The following is a 25,994-nucleotide window of genomic DNA, read 5'->3' on the forward strand; positions in this document are numbered from 1 at the left end:
AACATAACTGTTCATAAATGTCATGTTTTTGGGCACTGTTCGCTTCAATGCAGGTTTATCTTTAAATGAAGGGCCTGTGCTGAGGGTGGGACTTATAAGCATTCCGTTCTCGTTTTCAAAGAAGAACTTTTTCTCGCAATTTATATAAAATAGCACTCACATTTTAAAACCAGCCGCTGGAACAGCAATTTTCCCCCCCATTGTTCTGCCATAAAGAAGCATTTCACACATGCACACAGCCTCATGCTGTAACAATCACTATTTCACCGTTTTCGTTCTAAAAGCATAACTTGGTGCGACAAACCAAGCAGGGTATTCACAATATGTCCTTGGCATTTAAATGTTTGTTCCCACAGAGTGACCGCAAGAGATATTGTGCAACCACTGTCATTCCCAAAATATCTTAACTGCCTCTTTGTGTTTCTTGAGGCAGAGAGACAGTTTCCTCGGTGAGTTCTGCAAAGAATGTTGGATATCTTTCTTGTGCACAGTGGCTGCTGTAAGTCATTTCCGTTTTCTCAGAATTGCTTGGGAACAGGACTCCCATTCAATCAATTATAGATCTGTTAATCATGGTATATTTTATGCAGATCGATCAAACCAAGGCCAAAGAAAAGGAGGATCCCAAAAGTGACATTCCCCGTTTGAAATTCACATAGTATTCCTTGTTCCTTAAAATAGAGAAAATAGAACTGGATAGAATTACATCATCTCGGCATGAAAGTAGAACTCTATTCAAGGAAGTGTCTTTGCTTTATTTGGTGTAAATCCAGTCAGTGGTTTCTATTCTGGGAGATTAGCATTAAAAAGTGTCTCGGTCTGTGCATCAAGAGGTTACATTTTTAGAGATATTTGAACTGTACATTTGTGGACCTCTGCAAACTCACATAGGACAAGGAGACTTGGTTCCCACGTCCTTAAAAAACAAGCATTTACAATGCAAATTAATGTTTGTGTGCTGAGTGCGCAATCAAGGGCGCCCGTGCTATTAATCTTAAAGGGTGCATTGTGTGGCCCCATTGTAAAAGTGAAAGAGCACGTAGCGCGCTGCAAATAAATTTAAAATAAGCGTCTGCCATTACTAAAGCTGGCATCTCATCAGTACTCTTTAGATAATCTGAGCAAAGAGTTCTCAGAAGGGCTAATGTAAGCTAAATAGTAAGGGCATGGTAAAAGGGTTAGTCCTGATGGGAGGTTACACATGCAGACAAGGCGTTACTAAGGAGGGACTAACAAGCCTGTAATGAATCAGAAGCAACCATTAACAAATGATATCAACAGGAGCCAATTGAAAAGATGGGTGAAGAGTGGGCGGAGCTTGAAGTCCATTCCCTAGTACCCCATGCCTCGCAGCAGCACATGCGCGGCCCAGGCTCGACCTTAAAAATATCACATAAGGTGGCAGGGTGAGCACACCTTGACACCCTGTTCCATGTGGAGTGAATATTCCTCTTTGCTTAAAAAAATAGAAATGCTGATTTTGCCACAGGATTCATGGATCCTGGGTTTGCAGCTTCCAGTGCGGCCAAAATCTACTAATCCTGACTGTGGACCAAAGCCAGTGTGGAGCAGGCTTGGCTGCCCACATGGAACCGAAGCAGGGCCTGGTCAGAAGCGCCTTATAGCCAATCTCCATTAGACTGCACGTGGCCAAGGGCATGCACTCTGAGAGTTGGTTTGTTGTGGTGGTTGTGTGCAGGTCCTGCGTCCAACAACCACTGTGCACAGCTGAGCGATAGTGAAGTGAAGTGAAGGTCCTGGCCTTTCTTAGTTGTATTCACTTTTTTCATTCAGCCTTTACTCATTCCTTAAGTCGCTCACTCTTTATTACTCCCACTATGTCAAGCACTCCCTCTCCCAAACCCCTCCCTCCCACACTCATTAAATTTGACTCACTATCTCACTGTAAGAGTCACACTTATCCACTCACTCATGTCACCCATTTCCACACTCTCACTCACTCTCTCTCTCACTCATAGTTCCATGCACCTGCTCTCCATGGCTCCTGCACTTTCACTCGCTCTCTCTTACTTTGACCCACACAAAAAGCAAAGAACGTTTATTTTTATGCTTTTTATACCATTAAAGTTGGTCCTGAAAAGACCCATTTTTGTTGTTTTTAAAGACCGTTTTATATTTTATAATTTTTTAGGACAATACATTAAAAAATCTACTTGTTTTACATCACTAATGGTGAGAAAAGAGCATAAATGAGGAAAACTGTATTAAATAAAAAAGACAAAAGTATTTTTAAATGTCTTCTGATACTGAAATATTTGATTTTTGTGAGCTCTGCGACTTTGCTGTGTGCAAGAGGTCACCTTGCCACACACCAAGCCATGCAATCGCATAGTTTCGAAGCAGGTATCAGTTTCTTCTTACAGCAGAGATGGCTCATCTGTGTCCCTCTTGCTCTTCAGCTTTTGTTATGGCAAGTATTAAGATGCCTGTGCCTTTGTCGTTCTTACAATAGGCATTTTTTCGGACAAGATCAAAGAATGGGTTTTCTTATTCAAACTCGAAATTAAAAAACAAATATTGTTTCCTGGTCACCTGTCTGCCTGTGCTCAAAGACACGTTTTGCACATTGCTTGTTCCTACGTCACAAACACAACAGATTGCCTTGAATGAATGTGAGCTTCTATAGGCAGTAGATCGTCTGTAGCAGTGTTGGGTACTAAGCGCTAATGAAAAGCGTGCATTCCCTAGTACCCCATGCCTCGCAGCAGCACATGCGCGGCCCAGGCTCGACCTTAAAAATATCACATAAGGTGGCAGGGTGAGCACACCTTGACACCCTGTTCCATGTGGAGTGAATATTCCTCTTTGCTTAAAAAAATAGAAATGCTGATTTTGCCACAGGATTCATGGATCCTGGGTTTGCAGCTTCCAGTGCGGCCAAAATCTACTAATCCTGACTGTGGACCAAAGCCAGTGTGGAGCAGGCTTGGCTGCCCACATGGAACCGAAGCAGGGCCTGGTCAGAAGCGCCTTATAGCCAATCTCCATTAGACTGCACGTGGCCAAGGGCATGCACTGTGAGAGTTGGTTTGTTGTGGTGGTTGTGTGCAGATCCTGCGTCCAACAACCACTGTGCACAGCTGAGCGATAGTGAAGTGAAGTGAAGGTCCTGGCCTTTCTTAGTTTTATTCACTTTTTTCATTCAGCCTTTACTCATTCCTTAAGTCGCTCACTCTTTATTACTCCCACTATGTCAAGCACTCACTCTCCCAAACCCCTCCCTCCCACACTCCTTAAATTTGACTCACTATCTCACTGTAAGAGTCACACTTATCCACTCACTCATGTCACCCATTTCCACACTCTCACTCACTCTCTCTCTCACTCATAGTTCCATGCACCTGCTTTCCATGGCTCCTGCTTTTTCACTCGCTCTCTCTTACTTTGACCCACACAAAAAGCAAAGAACGTTTATTTTTATGCTTTTTATACCATTAAAGTTGGTCCTGAAAAGACCCATTTTTGTTGTTTTTAAAGACCGTTTTATATTTTATAATTTTTGAGGACAATACATTAAAAATTCTACTTTTACATCACTAATGATGAGAAAAGAGCATAAATGGGGAAAACTGTATTAAATAAAAAAGACAAAAGTATTTTTAAATGTCTTCTGATACTGAAATATTTGATTTTTGTGAGCTCTGCGACTTTGCTGTGTGCAAGAGGTCACCTTGCCACACACCAAGCCATGCAATCCCATAGTTTCGAAGCAGGTATCAGTTTCTTCTTACAGCAGAGATGGCTCATCTGTGTCCCTCTTGCTCTTCAGCTTTTGTTATGGCAAGTATTAAGATGCCTGTGCCTTTGTCGTTCTTATAATAGGCATTTTTTCGGACAAGATCAAAGAATGGGTTTTCTTATTCAAACTCGAAATTAAAAAACAAATATTGTTTCCTGGTCACCTGTCTGCCTGTGCTCAAAGACCAGTTTTGCACATTGCTTGCTCCTACGTCACAAACACAACAGAGTGCCTTGAATGAATGTGAGCTTCTATAGGCAGTATGTCGTCTGTAGCAGTGTTGGGTACTAAGCGCTAATGAAAAGCGTGCATCGTCCAGGAGCATAATCTTCTCTTCTGGCTCAATTTTGTTTTATCACTGCAGTGTTTGTTTTTCTTTCCCTTTCGCCCAGTTTCCATTTGGCAAGACACAATGCACAGGGAGTAGGCTTTTAGAAGATCACCACCGGGTGAACTGGACACCCTTAGGGTCTGAGTGGTGTATTCCGGTCCAGTTTCTGGAGTGTGTTATTAATGAAATTGGCGCCACCACTATTATTGAGGTGCATCAAGCCTATCATCTCCAGGGAGAATCTGGCCTGTTCTCTCTCAGGAAGGGGCTTGCTCCGACTGAGCCCAGAGCAATGGTTCTGGAACCAGACTCAGTGCGGTTTACCAGAAGATTCTGCTGGGCTTCTCCGCACTCATCCTAGCTGATGCAAGACGCGCACAGGTCGCTAATCTCTTGTCATGTTGGTCCTTTCCTACTCAGCTTTTACGTGTCATCCTGCGTGGCTGAGCATGATGGGTAAGCCGTGCCCATCTCCCAGTGCACAATATATTTTACGGATTTGGCTGGTCGCAGCCTTGCAGCACTCACTCCTTAATTTCTGTTCTCGGTGTGAAATGGGGTTGAATTGTGCACTTTGGGCAGAAATAAGTTGAATTTTTGGAGGTCGGTGACTCGAGTACCACACTTAGGTAGCCCTCATGGATGGTGGTTGCCACGCCCCACTATTATTGCCTCCATACATAGCTAACATCCACCAATACTGTGACTGAATTGTGATTCGAGAAGATGTTTTCACAGCAACAAATCCCTCACAGTGTAAAAATGGACATTCAATACGATCCCCAAAACTTTCTTTGCAGTTCCTTGCACATGCAGTAATGGTGACCCCCTAGGGACAGCACACCACAAATGTCAACATTGCAGCCCCTGTCCCTTAGACTTTTGGTTGCAACCACAAGAATGCGTACAAAATCTGCTATTACTAACCTTTTCTATCATTATTTCCATGGCATTAATGGTGGGACTCACAAAGTTCATTGTTCAGTGTGCTGAAAATGAGCTCCCTCAGAGAATTCGGTTTGTGCTGTGACTCATCTCCTTTTACAGCTCTGAATATTTTTGTTGGAGTTATAAAAGGATGTTCTAGGACGCCAGCGGTATCATGGAAAGAATCTTCCTGCAAGAGGAGACCTTTCCATTTTCTTTTATACATGTTCGTTCCATTTGGTCTTAACGCATGTGCTATATTTCATGTATTGAAAATCTAACGGTGATCAGTAGCTTTTTGCTGCTTTGCCATTCTAATGTACAGGCATCATTGTTTTATATTGTGTACGCATTAGCATTTGAAAATCTTTTCCCCTAATCTTTTCTTGCCCGTGTCCTATAGCCCGATTTTTGGGATTTGTGGCAGGTATACCATTTGCCAATGTGGTGGAGACACCACTTCCTCTACACCATTTCGGTGGTGATTTTTGCTAGCCCTGAATGACTAGTCAGAAACATGTTTGCGATAGGAAGCCCATGGACGGGGCAGATTGTGGACTCAAAGGTGCACAATGGAAATGTTTCTGCGAAAATGCATTATTCTTTCTATATGCCATGTCTCCCTGACCTGCTGAGGACTCTTTTTCATCTCAGTATGGAGCCATGATGTGATGTGTGTTTGCATGGATGACCGCCACCCTTCTCTTGTATCCCATCAAACATGGTGCAGCAAAGTTAGTCTATCACCATTCCGAGTGGCATTTGAGGACCCGATGGATAGCAGAGCTGGTGTGGTTCCGCCAACCAGACACCACCCTCCACCATTCTTTAGATGTTATTTTGGTGTGGCAGGCAGAGCGGATGGGAATAACAGTGATTTTTGTGCAGAATTCCTGTCACTGCCCATTTCTAGATCAGACTTTCAATGTATTGTCCTGCTACAATCAAAACTTTCTCATAAAAGATCTGGAGCAAGCCCGGTTAGGTCTGGCTTTACAGTACAGTTCTCATTAAAACCTGTTGTATTCAATCCATTACCACATGTATAGAATGAGCTTTGGTTCTGCTCCATTGAAGTATTACTCCCTTAACTCATGCTATTGGAGTTTGGTGCATTGTTGTACCTATGTGGAGTGCTTTTATTACAACATCCGAGGGACTGTTTCACATATCTAGATTACGATGAATCATCACACATAAAAACTATTTATTTGGTAGATGCACTGTATACAGAAAGTAATTTTTTTTAGTTTTTTCATTGCAGCATGCTTTTTAAAAATAGTTTAGACAGGACGCGAAATGCAAGCCAGACCTATTAGCTTGTTTTAACGAGGAACTTAAATGAAAACATTTTTTTCGAGATATAAAAGTACTTAACACAGGCTCAAATATTCCCTTTTATTAAAGCCACAGTATGTTATAAAGGAATTATGACGGTTTGAACAACAGCTCTCATACCAGGGGGTTCCAACTTATTTTGAAATCCTCCATTGAGTTACAGAAATGTAAAAAGTAGTCTCAGTGAATCAGAGAAGATATTGTATTTCTCCTCAAAGAGTACATGTCAATTTTTTATTTGCATGTGAATATCTGCCTACTTGGGAATGATTTTCGGACCATTTGCACTGCTGGTTTTAGTGTCCAGTGCTTGTGTTACCTCTTAGATTCTCTGGCACGAAGTACATGAAAGTTTCACTAAAGCACCTGCAGCACAAATTTGTGCTTTATATCACAGCTCAGTTGAGAACAACATGACAGAACGGTTCAATTCTACAATGGACCAGAACCATTCTGCATCACAAGCATAGACTCCAGGGAGGAGGGCGAGATAATGCAAAATAAGGCAGATATATGTTCTGAATGTGTGGAGTTGCTGGTATATCAAAAAAATGGATGTATGACACAATCACGCATGCTTTACAACGCATGCCATTACAACACGGGCAATACAACGGACGTGTTGTTACCACGCGTTCCATTACCACGCAAGTCATTACAACGGCTTGCTCTAGGGAAGCTCTGGACTTTGGAATAGTAGATATTTCTATTCCAACTCCAGTCCGTGCAACAGTAGGGAAGGTGTTGGGTTTAAAATCCAACAATACTTTCCCTAATGCAAGTCTTTGTAACAACTTGCCTGGTAATGGAACGCGTGGTAATGAAACGCGTGGTAACAACGCGTTCGTTGTATTGCCCCCGTTGTAATGGTACTGTGTCGTTCTGGCTGTTTCCCCGAAAAAAACACTTGTGGCCCCTTATAATAGGAGGCCACAAAAAATTGAGCCCTTGACCTCTGCAAAATTCTATGAGCTTTTAGACATCCCGCATAGGCTTCAGATAGTGACACATAGGGCCTTCAATGAATAGATGTTGGGTTGTCCTCCTATATGCGTTTGTGGTGCCTTCACAATCTGCCTCCGTTTTGCTCTTCCTCAATGTGCCCAAATGTTATTGGTCCATTTTCTCTGCTACCATTTCACGTGAAATTGATAATATGGAACTATATAGTTAAGAATCTTTATGGAATCTGAATCTGGACATAAAAATGACTGTTAAGGTCCAAGTAACAAAATAATGTTTCAGGAAAGTATGAATGAGCAAAGTAAACAACAGCGAAAATTGCAAGGGTTTCTAGCCTATGCCCAAAAGTGTCGGATCCGTGCAATACTTGAAGGCTAACCATTGTGTGAATTGGCTGTATTTAAAGCGATTTATTTAAATGTATCTTAAGTCACTATCCTAAAAACCTGGTTAAGATCCAGTCCTATATTGGACATCTTTGATTCAAGCAAACTGTAGCTAAAGGGGGGCAGAGCGATCGAAGACTCATCTTCTTTGGCCATTGTTGAGAATCTAACATCAAAGTGAAATATTTTTGGTCCACCATAATTATCTTAAGTGCACGTGCATTCTAACATTCTATTTTAGGAAAGACCAGGCTCAATGCCTGGCTTGTTGCTCGTCTTTCATGTATTTTAGGGTCATGCTGTTTTAATGCTCGGATATGATGCCATCAGAAGTCAACCGTGGGCCCCTTTATTGGTGTAATGTACTGTAGATACATAGTGATGTAAAAACAAGCAGAACATATTGATCTAATTTACTGAACACAATCTCAAAAATCTAATAACCCATATTTTACAGGGTAGGAGATATGTAAATACTACCAGAAAATATTTGCAATGTGTAATGTGTTTACAAAAACAAAGGGAAAGCCTCAAACGTGACAAATAGTTTGTTTATCCTTACCTAATCTGCCTTTTAGTGATGTAGTGAGGTGCTACTATTGTTATCTGTGTTTGTCTGTAGAAAGCTTCTACAAACTTTGTGTATGGAATTGAAATAACACAATCTGTTTCATGCTTTTTCTCTTCTTTGCTTCTTTTGCTGTTTCTTTTTATTGCTGCTTCCACTGAAGTCTCCTTCAAAATGGTTTTGGAAACTGGTCCCTGTAAGTTTGCACAACTGCTTTTTCTTTCATCTATACAAATTTTGTTTGAGAATGGCTTTTTCCATGTCATGCTGGTTCAGTCCTATTGTGTGTTAGAAACAACATACATTTCTTCATTTCCATTTTTTTTTTAAACAAACTTTATTGGTATTTTCGTCACATTTAACTAAACATTGCTTTTATACATGACATTGGGTTGAACATTATGAACGATAAGTGAGGTTAATGGATGATTGCAGAAGAGAGGCATATATAATATTATAACAGTAGTTACCAATTATACAATATTGTTACGCCAGAATAAACGGAAAATCTATGCCCCTATATGTCCTGCAGGACTGTGATAACTGTCCACAATGCATGCCTTCTAAGAACTATATAACTCCCTCCCCAACTTTTCCCCCCACTGGTAGCCCCATTGAAGGTATAGCATATGAGTGTCGTGCAGGGTCCCATATTGTATTCACGTGTTGTGCGCAGGTTATTGAAAGAGGTTAGCTTATGTTCTAGTTCGTGTCCCATGGGTGCCCACGGGTCTGAGCATCAGCACGCCAGGAGTCAGGGTTGTAGGGGCTATGGGCGCGAATGTAGTCCGTGCCAGTTAATAGGCCTCTTCACATTTCTTCATTTCCATTTCAAGCTCACAGGGTTAGGAAACATTGCTTTATATTTGAGACAATTCTGAAACGATTGGGTTTTATACGGATTTGCGTTGCATTTCAATTTGATTGTTTACACTGAACACTGTAGTATGCATATCGCTCCTTTACAATGACCTCTTTGCAGGCTTGTGAGATATTGACCACAATTGCTTATTGATTGTTTTGTTTCGTATTTCAGCCCAAACTAATAATTTCATAATCTGTTTAGAGATCAATATCTGAGTTTTATTTATTTTTCTATGAAAATTTTAATATACCCAGAAACGTTGCAAATATGTCTTCATTCTTAGAATTGAAAAAAAGTTGTTTCCGGCATCCGGTAACATACCTCTGTTCTTGAGATGGTTTCAGGACTACGACAAGAGAATGTGCGAGGGACAGTGTGTCCTGCCAACACTGCACCACTGTACAACTTTCTGATGCTGCTCTATCCCATGAAATACAACTCAGAGTATCATGGGTAAACCAGGCTTCTAGAGACAATTCTTTAGTGCTTCAAAGGAGTTAAAGAGAGTCTAGAGTCTGCTTAGTCAAACTAGCGGCAAGATTATTATTTCTCTAGGATTTTTTACAAATCTCTTTGGAGGAGTGGGGCACGTATGGACCTGCCTTTTCTGTAGCAAACAAGGCCAGAAGATGTTTCAAAGAGGCCCATGCATGCTGGTACAAGATTACTGGTGTACATCTCCTGTTTAATGAATATAAACAATCAGCCTGTTTCTTCCACTTCTCCCTGTCCAGTTATGAATATCTTCTGCTTTCCTTTCCCCAGCACATGACCACGCCTAAGGCCTCTACATAGATGAGACTAGGGCAGGTGTGTCCACAATACTTACATGAGTGTCAGATCTTTTCTAGATTTTTAGGACATTCAGGTTACATACATATACACACAGTTCCTTCAAATGAAGCTCAATAACATGTCCTGAAAATGTTGTCCTCTGCAGCTTCTCAGCTAGGACCTGCCTCTTTTTGCATGCTGTCGTTGCGGCTGTCAGATAAAGGCTGTTATCTCATCTATCATCTGGTAGAAGCAAGTCACAAATAACTGGGTGGTCACCAGACCTCTCCTCCAGTCAAGACCCAGTCCTAATACATACCTTGTCAAAATCCCTTGAGCCGTTGAACTGTACACCTAAACATTTCTATGTAAACTAGGGGAACATATTTAGTTCAGTTGCAAAACCCCACCTTTTATCAGGAATTAAAATCCTCCTATTCCAAACTTCCATTAGCAAATGACATGAGGACAAAACTACTGGGGTCCCCTAAGTGGAGAGCATTTGAGCCTGAGTTACGACTTTTTCAGAAACCGGCAAGCTATTGGGACATTCCTGCAGTAGTGTAGCAGCAACACTGTTGCAACCCTCAGCATGTAGTGCAAATTTGTTTTGCCTTGTTCATAGATCTGTTATCTAGTTCTTATTGTCTTGTATACAGCTGTGCAGGCTGCCCAGGTTCTGTTCTTTAGTATCCTCTGCCACCTGCACGGCAAGTTGACTCTTACCAATCTCACCATCTCCTGTGCATCATATTTCACACTAACAATATTCTGCTCAAAGATGTCCCAATCCTACGAAGGACTGTTTGTACTAAACATAGGCATCCCAAGATATATTGATTTGTCAATCATAGGAATCTCAAATATGTGCTAGTTATCAGCAGCTTTCTTCGTGCCAGCTATTGGCAGTCAGAAGAACAGGACTGCGTGCCAAGCAGATGCAGCCCAAATATATATGAACCATAGGCATAGCAGCCGCCATTGTCCAAGGCTCACATCATAAGATCAAGGCTCATCATTTCCTTATGGGCTTCCCCCAGCCTTTAATGCACTTAAAATAACATTTGGATGATTTATTTAGATTCCTATGTTTCTTGATGTCTATAGGCTACCCGATCTTGATAAAATTATTTAAAGCTCCTTCAGTAGGAGAAGGTTTTCCATATAAAACCTGACATTGAAAGACGCCATCCCGGCTGGTGAGGATGGGACAAATTGTAGGGGCTTGGCCATTAGAGCCGCATTCACGAAGCATGATGAAGCAAAATAGTAGGCCAATACTTGAACTGGGACTCGATCAGCCTGCAGAAGTCAGCATGCAAAGTGGGAAGGGAATGAGTTATAACAGAAAGAAATGAAAGAGGACAGTTAAGTGGGAGCAAAAATAGTAACTATTTTTAAAAGGGCCTTTGCGAGTTGGGAGCAGACTGGTTAAAGAAGTGTTTTCAGATGCTGCAGAAGAATGGTGACTGGTTGTTTTCTGACATCTCTTCCTTCTTGGAATCTGAAGTGCTTCGGAGCATGTAGTCGTGCGCATACTTAGCGTAATGTTTGGGCATGAGGCTCTTTTTGTTAGGTTCCATTGACCTCAATTTTGAATGGCAGGAGTTTTTTCCTATCCCTGCAATGATATTGTGACTTCGAGCTCTATGAGGAGCTTTAACGCAAAGTATTGCTACTTACAAAATACCACAAATAAGTACAAATTTACTTTTCTCTCTGAGTGTATTCTCTGCTGTTATATCTTCTGGTTCTATACCCCTCTCCATTTTTAATTCCATTATTGTCAGATCTCAGAGATGAACACATCAAGCAAGGGTTAAGAAACAGGACATTTGGAGGAGATGGAGAAAGTATTTTAGAACCATTCACAACAGCTCCTATTTGGAAACACCCTAACAGTGGCTTGCCATTCAGATGGACGCTTCCTCATACACCATTCGAGCCATCCTCTCACAAAAGGATTCCAACACTGGGGAGGTGCATCTTGGTGCATACATCTCACAAACTTTAACATCTTCTGAGATGGATAGCACAATTTATTATCAGGCACTCCTTGCCATCGAAGAGGTGTTGGCCCATTGAAGGCAATATCTGGAGGGGCTTAGCATTGTATTACTCTTGGACGGACCACAAAAATCTAGCTAACTTAAATTCCATGAAATGTATGAGCCCAGAACATGCAAGGTAATCCCATTTCTAATCTAAAATCAAGTATGAAAGGCCAGGTAACAGACACGGGAGGGCATATGTATGTCACAACAAGAAGCAGTTACAACAAACAAATGATGGACGGAATGCTGACAATGCAGACATTCTCCCCCAGTCAAGAGATCTGGGTTAAATCCATCGTTCTTTTGCCCACTACGCCACCACAGTTCAGACATGGCCATATGCAAATCACTCTTGACCCTGTGCCTCATGGGAACAGTCCAGCCCGAACTGCCAAGCCATGTCTTCCCTGGACCGGAATCAAGCATCCTAGGACCGGTTTCTGGCTATCAGCCGTCATCAGCCAGGATAGCTTGACTCCAGTGGCGTAGTGAGCACGGGTCCCACGTCTGGGAATACCCATCCCACTTAGGGCGAAAAGCGTTACAACAAACAAATGATGGACGGAATGCTGACAATGCAGACATTCTCCCCCAGTCAAGAGATCTGGGTTAAATCCATCGTTCTTTTGCCCACTACGCCACCCCAGTTCAGACATGGCCATATGCAAATCACTCTTGACCCTGTGCCTCATGGGAACAGTCCAGCCCGAACTGCCAAGCCATGTCTTCCCTGGACCGGAATCAAGCATCCTAGGACCGGTTTCTGGCTATCAGCCGTCATCAGCCAGGATAGCTTGACTCCAGTGGCGTAGTGAGCACGGGTCCCACGTCTGGGAATACCCATCCCACTTAGGGCGAAAAGCGTTACAACAAACAAATGATGGACGGAATGCTGACAATGCAGACATTCTCCCCCAGTCAAGAGATCTGGGTTAAATCCATCGTTCTTTTGCCCACTACGCCACCCCAGTTCAGACATGGCCATATGCAAATCAGTCTTGACCCTGTGCCTCATGGGAACAGTCCAGCCCGAACTGCCAAGCCATGTCTTCCCTGGACCGGAATCAAGCATCCTAGGACCGGTTTCTGGCTATCAGCCGTCATCAGCCAGGAAAGCTTGACTCCAGTGGCGTAGTGAGCACGGGTCCCACGTCTGGGAATACCCATCCCACTTAGGGCGAAAAGCGTTACAACAAACAAATGATGGGCGGAATGCTGACAATGCAGACATTCTCCCCCAGTCAAGAGATCTGGGTTAAATCCATCGTTCTTTTGCCCACTACGCCACCCCAGTTCAGACATGGCCATATGCAAATCAGTCTTGACCCTGTGCCTCATGGGAACAGTCCAGCCCGAACTGCCAAGCCATGTCTTCCCTGGACCGGAATCAAGCATCCTAGGACCGGTTTCTGGCTATCAGCCGTCATCAGCCAGGATAGCTTGACTCCAGTGGCGTAGTGAGCACGGGTCCCACGTCTGGGAATACCCATCCCACTTAGGGCGAAAAGCGTTACAACAAACAAATGATGGACGGAATGCTGACAATGCAGACATTCTCCCCCAGTCAAGAGATCTGGGTTAAATCCATCGTTCTTTTGCCCACTACGCCACCCCAGTTCAGACATGGCCATATGCAAATCAGTCTTGACCCTGTGCCTCATGGGAACAGTCCAGCCCGAACTGCCAAGCCATGTCTTCCCTGGACCGGAATCAAGCATCCTAGGACCGGTTTCTGGCTATCAGCCGTCATCAGCCAGGATAGCTTGACTCCAGTGGCGTAGTGAGCACGGGTCCCACGTCTGGGAATACCCATCCCACTTAGGGCGAAAAGCGTTACAACAAACAAATGATGGACGGAATGCTGACAATGCAGACATTCTCCCCCAGTCAAGAGATCTGGGTTAAATCCATCGTTCTTTTGCCCACTACGCCACCCCAGTTCAGACATGGCCATATGCAAATCAGTCTTGACCCTGTGCCTCATGGGAACAGTCCAGCCCGAACTGCCAAGCCATGTCTTCCCTGGACCGGAATCAAGCATCCTAGGACCGGTTTCTGGCTATCAGCCGTCATCAGCCAGGATAGCTTGACTCCAGTGGCGTAGTGAGCACGGGTCCCACGTCTGGGAATACCCATCCCACGTGGGTTCCGTGCTCACTACGTCACTGGAGTCAAGCTATCCTGGCTGATGACGGCTGATAGCCAGAAACCGGTCCTAGGATGCTTGATTCCGGTCCAGGGAAGACATGGCTTGGCAGTTCGGGCTGGACTGTTCCCATGAGGCACAGGGTCAAGAGTGATTTGCATATGGCCATATCTGAACTGGGGTGGTGTAGTGGGCAAAAGAACGATGGATTTAACCCAGATCTCTTGACTGGGGGAGAATGTCTGCATTGTCAGCATTCCGTCCATCATTTGTTTGTTGTAACGCTTTTCGCCCTAAGTGGGATGGGTATGCCCAGACGTGGGTCCCGTGCTCACTACGTCACTGGAGTCAAGCTATCCTGGCTGATGACGGCTGATAGCCAGAAACCGGTCCTAGGATGCTTGATTCCGGTCCAGGGAAGACATGGCTTGGCAGTTCGGGCTGGACTGTTCCCATGAGGCACAGGGTCAAGACTGATTTGCATATGGCCATGTCTGAACTGGGGTGGTGTAGTGGGCAAAAGAACGATGGATTTAACCCAGATCTCTTGACTGGGGGAGAATGTCTGCATTGTCAGCATTCCGTCCATCATTTGTTTGTTGTAACGCTTTTCGCCCTAAGTGGGATGGGTATGCCCAGACGTGGGTCCCGTGCTCACTACGTCACTGGAGTCAAGCTATCCTGGCTGATGACGGCTGATAGCCAGAAACCGGTCCTAGGATGCTTGATTCCGGTCCAGGGAAGACATGGCTTGGCAGTTCGGGCTGGACTGTTCCCATGAGGCACAGGGTCAAGACTGATTTGCATATGGCCATGTCTGAACTGGGGTGGTGTAGTGGGCAAAAGAACGATGGATTTAACCCAGATCTCTTGACTGGGGGAGAATGTCTGCATTGTCAGCATTCCGTCCATCATTTGTTTGTTGTAACAACAAGAAGCAGAGCAGCAAACTGTCACCAGTCACCTTCCATTTTGTTTTTAGGAGGAAAAGGTGTAGAAGATGGGGAGACATTCTTGCAAAGGCTAAGAAAACATAATCACTGAAACCGGCTGGATTGCACAAGATCCTATTCAGAGGGAACTAGAAAAAGATTTCTTATGACATAAGAATTTAGGTTCTGATTTTGATATTGGCAGAGATAGAGCTCCGCTGCAGCGGGTCGGAGTTCCCTCTCCGCCAACACAGTGTTCGCCCACCTGACTTAATGTGGGCAGTCCATAGATTTGGCTACAACGGTGAATACTCTGTCACCACCATAGCTAAACTTGAATGATCTGACAGAGTAGGCCATCGGAGAATTGGCTATATGTCTGTCCGTCCAATTAAGATGGGTGGACATTTATCCATTGTTTTGCTGTCCGTCACCGCCAGGCAAGCCCCCATGGATTGGGACAGTCAAAAACAAAATCCCCCCCCTCACCATGGGAGATGACTCCCATGGCGAGGGGGCCATTATCTTTTTTATTTTCTAAAAGAAAATCACGCTTTGGGGTTTTCTCTTTGAAAATAAAAATAAAACAGTTTGGTGGAAGGCTCCGTGATGTTAATGGAGCCCTGCACTAAACCACACAAAGTATTTACAAGAACTGCCATGACAGCAGTTCTTGCCAGTGCTTTAGAAATTACTGTCAGCTTGGTGGTCATTTCTAAATTGAGCGGGCGGTATCTCTGTCAGGGTGACAAAGTAATTTACTACATCCCCCTGGCGGTGAAATGGGGCTCCCAGCAATATCTAGTTCGGTCCCTAAGTCTTTATTTCTAATCCAGTGTTACAAAATCTCATTAAGAACTCGGGGCTTGAACCTCCATTCGCAGAACATCCAGGAATACCGGAGACCAGAGAACCAATAATTTGACATTGTGTCATCTATAATTGGGCCAAGGTACCCCAAAAGAAACCAGTTTGATTATTACAGCTCTTGCCTGCACCTCAACAGCCTTGGTCACAGATTTCTATGTTTATTTTGTAACTGATCAACCACCATCAGAAGGGATGTCTGCATTATTAGTGATCATAAACTATCTTACTGAAACAGCACATTTTATTCCCTTAAAAAAGATCACAACAGCTCCTGCATTAGCTGCTGTGTTCCTCAAGGAAGTTGGCGGATTACATGGGTTGCCACTTATCATTATCACAGACCATCTGTTTACATCTAGATTTAAAAAAAGGCTTTGCTCAAGCAGCTTTGGATGTTACATTTTTGTTCACAAATTACCATCACCAAATGGCTGGATAGACCAAGATGCTCAACCAGACACGCAGACAGTATTTAGGTAGTTTTATTATGCACCATTCCTAGCAGTCGGGTAATTGGACCCCTATACCCTAGTGCATTTCTATTGTTCATCTGCATTCGACCTTCACATTTGGCCACCTGATTTTTCTTCTTTCCCAGTCTTTGATGTATAGACCTTGCTAAAAGACATTCGAAAGTTTCAGGAGTGAGCCCTTTTGAATTTGAGATAAGCCAAAGCCAAATACAAGAGACTTGCAGACAGGCTTTGCAGTCCTGATCAGTTTTCAAGGTGGCAGGAATGGTGTGGCTGTCCACTGAAAATGTATCTATTCCAGGTTCACATCCTATGTTCTTCCCCAGATTTGTAGGTCCTTTTCCCATTTTAGGTTGCTAGGACAACATGCACTAAAGTTGAAACTACCATCATAAGGGAATTCACCATGTATCCCATGTCTCTAGAGTCAAAAAGGTTGTTTCGTCTACTTCAGTTGCTCTTTCTCCTACTCTAGTTGATAAAGCACCTGTGTACGAAGTCGAGGAAATTTGAAAACTTCCAGGGGCCAGCAGCTTTTGTCCATGCCCCAAGATAGGTAAGAGCATTTCACTGAAAGTTTCCTATTAAACCCTAGCCCAAAAGGAAGAGGGGCCTTTGGGACGGAGGCTAATGTCAAATCTCTGAGATTGACACAAAAAAGGGAAAAGAAACACCACACGAGGAGGGGCTGGAAGACAGGACAAAAGAAACTACAGTCATCCATGAAAGCACATCCAGGGTCACTTCAGCAACACGCTGCACCACTCACTAAAGAGTGAGTATTTGACAAGGGGACTTCTAGGTCAAGTTAGCTAGAGCTCTAAAAAGACCTCTCTGACCTGAAAGCTGGTGTCTGGCAACAGTGGTTGTTACGACACTGTCAATTTCTTACTAGTTTGCATCCAACATCATTCCCGAACTGTTACTGTTTTTTCCCTTACTTAGTTTCTGTCCTGCTTTTGCTGCCAGCTTCTTGTCTTTGCTCGTGTGGATGTCCTGGTGCCGAGGAGTGTGTTCTTTTTTCAGTTCTCGGGCAAGTTTCTAGGTTTGCCTGGATGCTAGTCACAATGTGAGTCCTCAATGCACTAGTTAACCTGCTATGTGCTGTTTACAATTTCATGCATTGTGACTCCCTGTTTGTGGCCGTATACTTAGGACCTGATTTAGATCTTGGCGGACGTGGTACTCCGTGACAACAGTGATGTTTATCCCGTCCGCCAAAATATAAATCCCATGGGATATAAAGTGATTTATATTTCAGCAAACGACATATCCGTCACCGTTGTGATCGAGTAACCCATCCACCGAGATCTAAATCAGGCTCTTACTATCTTATTTCACTATATCTTGACCGCAACATTGTGCTTTGCCCTTGTAATCTGTGATACATTGCCATTCTGTAAACCAGAAGATCCAGTCCAGTTCTTCAACATCCAACTTGCTGGAGCAAGCGTTTCTCTCTACCTCCCTCTTTCACCTAGTGATAAGCGATCCTTGACTTTCTTAGGGTTTTTACAGTGGATGAACTTCCAAGGAGAGAACGCAAGATTGGTCTTGCTGTCCAGTTGTCAAGGATCAGTTCCAAACTCTCAGGATCGGTTTGAGGCTCAAAGGGGTCCACCTCTCGATTGCCTCGATTCTGATAGCTGTAATAGCACAGAAGATTGAGGAAGATCAAGCGAGGAATGGTAAGGAAGGGAACAGCAGGGAAGGAGACCTAAATGGCAAATAAACACCAAAAGGAACCATTACAGATATATCTTATTCTTAAATAATAACTCTCTGACGTATAATGTATCTAAGTACCTGTAAAGAAAAAATCTACAATTAATGTTCACTTGAAGAGAAGAGTACATTCCTTCATGTCTTGATACTTCTCTTATATAATCTTGAAAATAGGCTTCTGAAAATAGGAATACTAAGTTACTACATTGTTAATGTATCACCATTCAACTTCAATCCACAAATATCTATAGATACTACATTAATACCCACCAGACAAACAAAAAGGTGTTGTTTCACAGGGCGGTAGACCCAATTCACACCATAGCACGGAACCCCTGTTAAATAGGAAAGGAAATATAATTATTCTCAAACATGCGCACTATTGATTTGTTTTCTTGTGCATATTGTCATCATAGCGCATTCGTCTCAACTGCATGTTTTAGTGATTCTGCCACTTTAGTAATTCAAAACAAATAATGTCTGTTAAGATCAAACCTTGAAGTCTGATTACTGTCTGAGAGAAGAACCTACTACAAGAGCATAATAGCCACAGGTAATCTCAAGTTTCCATACTGAGATGTTTCATTACATCTTGTATATAAGATACCCCAACAACAGCTGACAGGCAAGGGGAAAATAAATGCTCTCTTTCTCTCCATCGTAAGTTTGAGTTCAAAAACAAAAGCGTGTTCCCAATTCCACGCTAAGTAGTTGCTGATTGCAGAATAGCCAAGCGTTAGTAAAGTCTGGTCAATCTACATACATAATATACTTTTTTCATGGTCCAACCTATCTATATACAGAAATTGGATGGTGAACAAGTCACCCTTACCACACCGCACCACACTAGAAGGATTCGTTTTTCCAGGATGCTACAAAGCCGCGTTGTTCAAAATAATCAGCAAGGGTCTGCTATCGGAACCGTTCTTTATTCATCCGGTTCGCTATGTCAACAGTTTGCGCGCCGGATAGAAAGCGATAAGCCTAATGAGTAATGTAGTACCCTTTTTCGCCAGTCTTTCGAGTGCTGCGTGTGGCTTCAAACGACTTCTGTTTTCGTTCCGCTTCCGCCCCCACCAACTCCTGCCAGTAGATGCTTCCATATTCAGACAATCTGTACCCGAGGACAGTGTAAACAACAGACAGCGTTCATATGGTTCTCAAGGTGACCAGCCGATCACGGTGTAAAATCAGTATTCTATTTATTCAAGTGTGGTGACAATTATACGCACAGTCCTCAATTTCCAATCTAGCCATTTTATTTTCTCAACTTACGTTACATCCTACAACCCTGTGCCCTACAAACAACACAATTCTTGACAAGGTAAGTTTAAAGTATGTACATGTATGTCCTCAATTTATTTTAGTCTGAGCCAAATTCAAATCTTACCGGTAAGCAACAGGAGTGCCGCTGGAGCAGTTAATCTTGTCCTTGCTCTAAAATCCCATTGGTATTGTATCAAGTGTTGGTCCATTTACTTCTAATGGTGTTCAAGACCCAGCCGAAATAATCAGGGTATAATATACTCATTGTCATTAGATAGTGTATTTGTAGCATTAAGGTGAAGATCTTTAGATGGCGCCCCATCAGCAGAAGGAAAACGGTGATGCAGGCCCTCATCATCAGCTGGCTCGACTACGGAAACGCGCTCTATGCCAACACCGCCTCAGAGCTCCTGCAAGACTCCAGACAATCCAGAACGCTGGAGCTAGACTGATCATCAACCTGCCCAAGAGGACACACATCATCCAGCACCTGAAAGACCTACACTGGCTCCCTGTCCAGAGGAGATGCCAGTTCAAGCTCCTCACCCACGCTTACAAAACCCTCCACAACCAAGGACCAGACTACATGAACCACTGCCTGATCTTCTACCAATCCTCCAGAAACATTAACTCCTCACACCTCACCCTCGCTCAAACACCACGTATAAGCTGCACCCACTGTGGAATACGATCCTTCTCCCACCTCGCCGCCAAAGCCTGGAACCCGCTCCCCCCAACCTCTGAACTTCTCCATCGCTGAACCACTTCAGGAAGAGACTCAAGACCTGGCTCTTCGACTGATACCTGCAGCACAGCGCCTGGATGATATCCCCCACTCCCCCGGGTGATTAGCCATGCTATACACATACTACTTGATTGATTGATTGATTGAAGATGGCAAATATTTCACATAAAAGATTTGTATAGCTCCATATTATATTGTAATATTTATATTCTTTTGAAGGTGTCAATAAAATGTATTAAAGTTGTTTTATTGTAACTGAATGTTTGTGTGTATTTGCATATTGAAATCCAACATACAATTTTCTTTATTTTGTAATTCCTTTGTTGATGTAAGGTGACACAAAGTGTTATATTTTTTTTTCAGTTTTAAAGGAGAGTTTATTGAAGTTCAGTTACAACAGCATAACAATAAAGCATAGTATTAAACTCATCTCAAGTAGAAAAATAGAACGTCATAACTAAGAGAGAGGAATAAAAGACAGGGGAAAGAAATAGAAGGGAGAAGGGCAGAAAGCATCATCAAATAAAACAAAAACAGTTGCAATAGAAATGTAATCATTGTCATACAAAATTATACAAAAGAATAAAGAAATAGATCAAACGTACAAAAACTCCTCCAATAAAAAATATACAAAATAACCATAAAACAAGCAGTAAAAGTATGCACATGAAACCATCAGGAATGCTGTCATGGAGGTTTGGGAACTTCTTCTGTACACGGATTATGTAGGGGTAGGGATCGAGCAGACACATCTAAAAAATCTGTAATGGGAAGCCATAATAAATCACGTTTAATGGCAAGTGTAATGGGATAAACATAGGCTCTGTCAAGTCTATGATGATAACAAACTCCATACCACCAAGCTTGAAAGGAAATATTTGAGGTATCCTTCCAAGATTTAGTGATTTGCTGAAACGCTACAGCTAGAAGTAAATCAATAATGGACGTATTGGTGGTGGAAGAGGACCATATGTCCGAGAGACTACCTAAAAAGATATGTGAAAATGTAAGAGGGAAAGAGGTGGAAAAAATCTTATTGATCTGAGTCCACACATCAGTCCAAAATGTATGAATTCTCGGACAACTAAATAACATGTGTTTAAGATCTGCCCACGACGCTGAACAAGACCAGCAAGAAGAGGGGATGGAAGGATCAATTGTATGCAGTTTGGCAGGAGTAATCAAAAGTCTGTTATATATAAAAAATAACGTTTGAGTTGTATTCGCTGCTCTAGAGGATTTCCTTATCTTGATCCAGACCTTTTGCCACAGTGAGACAGAAAATGTGTCCTCTACATCTGATTCCCAGTCCGTTTCTGTTTTAGATTTATCTCGAGTGCTAGAAGTATCTCTTAGTTTTGTATATATCTGGGAAGCAGAAGAAGAAGCAAGTAAACAAGGGAGAGAAAGAGGGGATAAATTAGTGTGAGTGATGGAATCAGAAAGAGCGTCATAACTGTTTTGCGAAACTGTACTCAATAGATTGTATTTGGATTCAAATGATTCATGCAAAGAGAAGCGAGATTGAAGGGTAGAGAAGGGAATACAAGTGCCTTCATCAAACAATTGATGAGTCCAATTAATACCAAGGTTATTCCAATCTTTCCAAAAAAGCATCCTATTGCAAAGTTTAATAAGAGGGTTATACCACAAGGGAGAATGTAAGAAACGCGAACGGTCATCTAAACCTCCCAGGAAAAGAGGAGAAAACGTTTTCCGAGAATTTTTAAGAATAGGGAGAGAAAATTTATTGGGAATACAGGACAGAGATACAAATTCTTCAAAAGTAAAAGGATGAAAAAAAGATGATTCAATCTCAACCCACAAAGGCTTTGAAATGGTATCGGATTCCTGCACAGATAATAAGGGAACAGAATGTTTAAGGAAAAATGAGGAATGATAAGAGGCAAAATCCGGAAAATTAACTCCACCCAACTGCTTAGGGTATTTAAGTTTTGCAAAAGACATTCTAGCCTTTTTATGCTGCCACAAGAACTTAGACAGCGTAGAATATATATTCTTATAACAAGATTTAGGGATATTAACTGGAAGATTAGAAAGGTAAAATAAAATAATGGGAACTAACATCATTTTAATCGAATCCAGCCTTCCCCACCAGGATAAAAACAAAGGATGCCAACGAGTTGTAGAGTCCTGTATCATTGTTTGTAGATTTTTAATGTTAAGTGCTACAGTGTCTTTAATAGAGAATTTAAACCACAGGCCTAAGTATTTTATCTTAACCGGACTCCAATGAAAAGAAGAAGCCAAGAAGTCTGCATGAAAACAAAATTTATTCAGAGGGAGAATTTCACATTTGTCAACATTGAGTTTATAACCAGAGACTTTCGCAAAGTCAGATACTTCTGATAAAAAGGATGGAATAGAGGATTGTGGATTGGAAATGAATAAGAGAATATCATCCGCATAGGCAGAAAGTTTCAAATACCTATCTCCATAAGGGAAACCAGTAATATCTGTATTCATACGAATTTTTATCAGGAAAGGCTCTAATGCCAAAATGAAAAGAAGAGGAGAAAGAGGACACCCTTGTCGGACACCTCTGAAGAGAGGAAACGAAGAGGAGACAAGACCATTAGCTAAGATAAAAGATCTAGGAAAGGAATACAATAAAGAGACATAAGCAAGAAATTTCTGGCCAAAACCAAACCAAACAAGGACTGCGAGCATAAATTGCCAATTAACCCTATCAAATGCTTTTTCAGCATCTAATGCAACAGCAGCTAAAGAATGTGGATAGGAATGAGACTTACTCAGTACATTAAAAAAGAGACGAGTATTGTCAGAAAGGTGACGCCCTTTAATGAAACCGCATTGTTCCTTACCAATTATGTTAGGTAAAATTTTGTCAAGACGGAGCGCAAGAATTTTTGCAAAGATCTTATAATCCAGACTGATTAAAGAGATGGGCCTATAATTTTTACATAAAGTATGGTCTTTATTATCCTTAGGTATGAGACAAATTAAGGCCTCCTGAAAAGACCCTTCAGATTTTTTGGACGATATAAAAAATAAAAATAGTTGGTGAAGTTTGGGAACAAGCAAATTAGCAAAATGTAGATAGAATTCTATCGTAAAGCCATCTGGCCCAGGAGCCTTACCTTTTTTGATTATCCGAATGGACTCTAAGATATCTTTAGGACCTATATCTGCTTCTAATGGGGCAAAGTCTGTGTCTGGAAAGGAAGGAGAAGGAATGGAAGATAAATAATGGTCAATATCTGTTAATAGAGGAGGAGATTCCGGAGTATAGAGATTTTGATAAAAATTAGTGAACTCTGCCAGAATATCTTCATCCTTATGAAGAGTGAGATTCGACGAGGAAACAATAGACTCAATTTTTGTGCGTTCTTGTTTAACTTTGAGATACTTGGCAAGAAGATTGCCTGCCTTATTTTGCGCACAATAATATTTGGCACTGGATTTAAGTAGGATTAGATTAGCAGATTCCGTGGAGAGCTTATTAAAGGAGAGTTTGGCCTTGAGAAGTTTATTTAAGTCAGATTGAGATTTAGTTAAATAATAACAATGTTCCAATTGCTTAATTTGTGTATTAATTGACTGTAAGGAATGGAATGCAACACGCCTTTTATGGGAAACAAACGAGATAATGAAATCTCTAGAAGCAGCTTTAAAAGTGTCCCATAGTACCTGAGGGGATATCAGAGGAGACTCATTTTCAGTAAAAAATAGGGATGAAAATTCAAGGAAAGCTGGGGTAAATTTGGGATCTAATAGGAGAGAATTATTAAATCTCCATCTCCTAGTACCTTTTATGGGGGGAAGTAGATCAAGGTGCAAGGAAACTGGAGCATGATCAGAAATTAAAATGGAGCCTATTTCAGAATGGGTAATGTGTTGGATCAGGGCTTTAGAAACAAAAATGTAGTCAATCCGGGACTGTGAAGAATGAGCTGGTGAGTAATATGTATACTCCTGAAGTGTAGGATGGCAGAGTCTCCAAGAATCAACAAGAGAGCGTTGGGATATAGTAGATGTGAATTGAGTGTGCATGGAAGAGGGAGAAAAACGTGAATGGGATTTTCGGTCTAAAACAGGGTCCATAACCATATTGCAATCCCCTCCTAAAATGAGATAGTCATCAGAGGATTGCATCAACGAGACTAATATCTGGGGCCAAAATAATTTATCATGTATAGAAGGAGCATACAAATTAAAAATAGTTAAAGGGACTTTATCAATCAACAAAGATACAATGACCCATCTACCATCAGAATCATTGGTTTGATTTATAACTTTGACATTTAACCGCTTATGACAGAGAATTGCAACACCATTACGTTTCCCTGAACCAGGAGATGCAAATACATGTCCTACCCAATTACGGCGTAATTTGGTAACCTCAACCTCTTGTATATGAATTTCTTGTAATAGCACAATATCGCCCTTTAAATTTGCTAAATGTGACAAAACTCGTTGCCGCTTAATGGGAGAACCCAAACTCTTAACATTCCAAGTAAATATATTTAGCGACATCTAAATATATACCTCATAACAAAAAATATCACTTATGTAAGAAACAATCAAGCAAATGAATACCCAGAAACTCATCATATAAAAATTGGAGAGAAGTAACATTATCACAAGAGGAGAAATGATAAGATGCAATAAAGAAGTATGAGAGGAACAAAACTGAAAGTGAGAAAAGAAGAAAACTAGCAAAGCAGGAGGAGAGAAAGAAGTAACAGAGAGGATTAGAACAAAAAACAGAGAAACAACAGCAGCACCACGCGTAATGCAACAATAAGAAAAGAAGAGAGAGGAGAGGGAAATGGAAAAAGGAAAAAATTAGAAAGAGTCAATAATAGAATAAACAATACAAAATAATGCCGATATTTGAAGAGAGAAACAAAGAACAAAAGGACATGGTAGAAAAACCCAATATAATATATCAAAAAGACATACCACAGGTAAACATTGAGGATGGGGAGGGTGAAGCCACATAGGAAAAGGCAGCATACCAAGACGGACAACTCCAAAACTGACGAAGGTACGAAGGACGACGACCTCCAGGGACAATGAATAAGGAAGGAGAAAGGGACTGAATAATGTGTCTAAAAAGGAAACAAAGAAGAAAAAATGTTAACCACCAAAGTTATATACGGGACACAGAAAAGACAATGCAAAAGTTGAGCATAAAACAGAGAAGCATAACAAATGTCAATACGTTGACCAAAATTACGATCGAGATATGTCCATAGATTCATCTTTACATGTATTCACAAAATACTGAAGAAGCGCAGGGTCCTCATAATTAGTTGTTTTGTTCTGATATGTGACTTTAAACAAACATGGATGAAATAAACCATATCGAGCATTCAAATTACGGAGAGCAGGCCTCATGTCCAAAAATTTCTTCCGGCGATCCGCCGTGGCTTTAGAATAGTCTTGGGCAAAGAACAAATTAGAACCGTTCCAAAGAATCTTCCCTTTTTGCTTGGCAGCCTGTAGGACTCTGAGTAAGTCGGTATACTCCAAAAAATATAAGATAATACCTCTAGGCTTCACAGGAGAGGACGAAGCAGAAGAGCCCGGGTTGTGACCCAAGCGGTGAGCCCGTTGGATGTTGAGAGGGGGTGTTGCAGGAAATCCAAGAATTTTTGGTAGAAAAGAGCGGAAAAATAGCAAGGGGTCAGGACCTTCAAGTCCTTCCGAAAGGCCATAAATGCGTAGGTTATTACGCCTATTCCTGTTTTCCAAATTCTCCACCTGCTGTGTCAGATGCATGATCTCCCTTCGCATATCAGGAATGTGGTCTGTAACAGCTTGAATAGATTCGACATGAATCTCCAGATCATCAACTCTCTTCTCAGTATTTGACCAATTATC

General features: G+C 41.9%; 1 protein-coding gene across 5 annotated transcripts in view; it reads left to right on the forward strand.

Annotated features, from left to right (window-relative positions):
* Positions 1-25,994, forward strand: part of CAMSAP2 (calmodulin regulated spectrin associated protein family member 2) — a 523,611-nt gene that overhangs the window by 315,017 nt on the left and 182,600 nt on the right. For 3 of the 5 annotated variants that reach the window (XM_085601471.1, XM_085601470.1, XM_085601472.1), the window contains exon 5: positions 8,437-8,469. The exons of the other annotated variants lie outside the window; for them this stretch is intronic. In XM_085601471.1, the coding sequence (XP_085457597.1) occupies positions 8,437-8,469 (33 nt within the window). The remainder of the gene's footprint in view (positions 1-8,436; positions 8,470-25,994) is intronic. 5 annotated transcript variants of the gene reach the window in all.

This window comes from Triturus cristatus, chromosome 4_2 (assembly GCF_964204655.1).
Source record: "Triturus cristatus chromosome 4_2, aTriCri1.1, whole genome shotgun sequence".
Taxonomy (NCBI): Eukaryota; Metazoa; Chordata; class Amphibia; order Caudata; family Salamandridae; genus Triturus; species Triturus cristatus.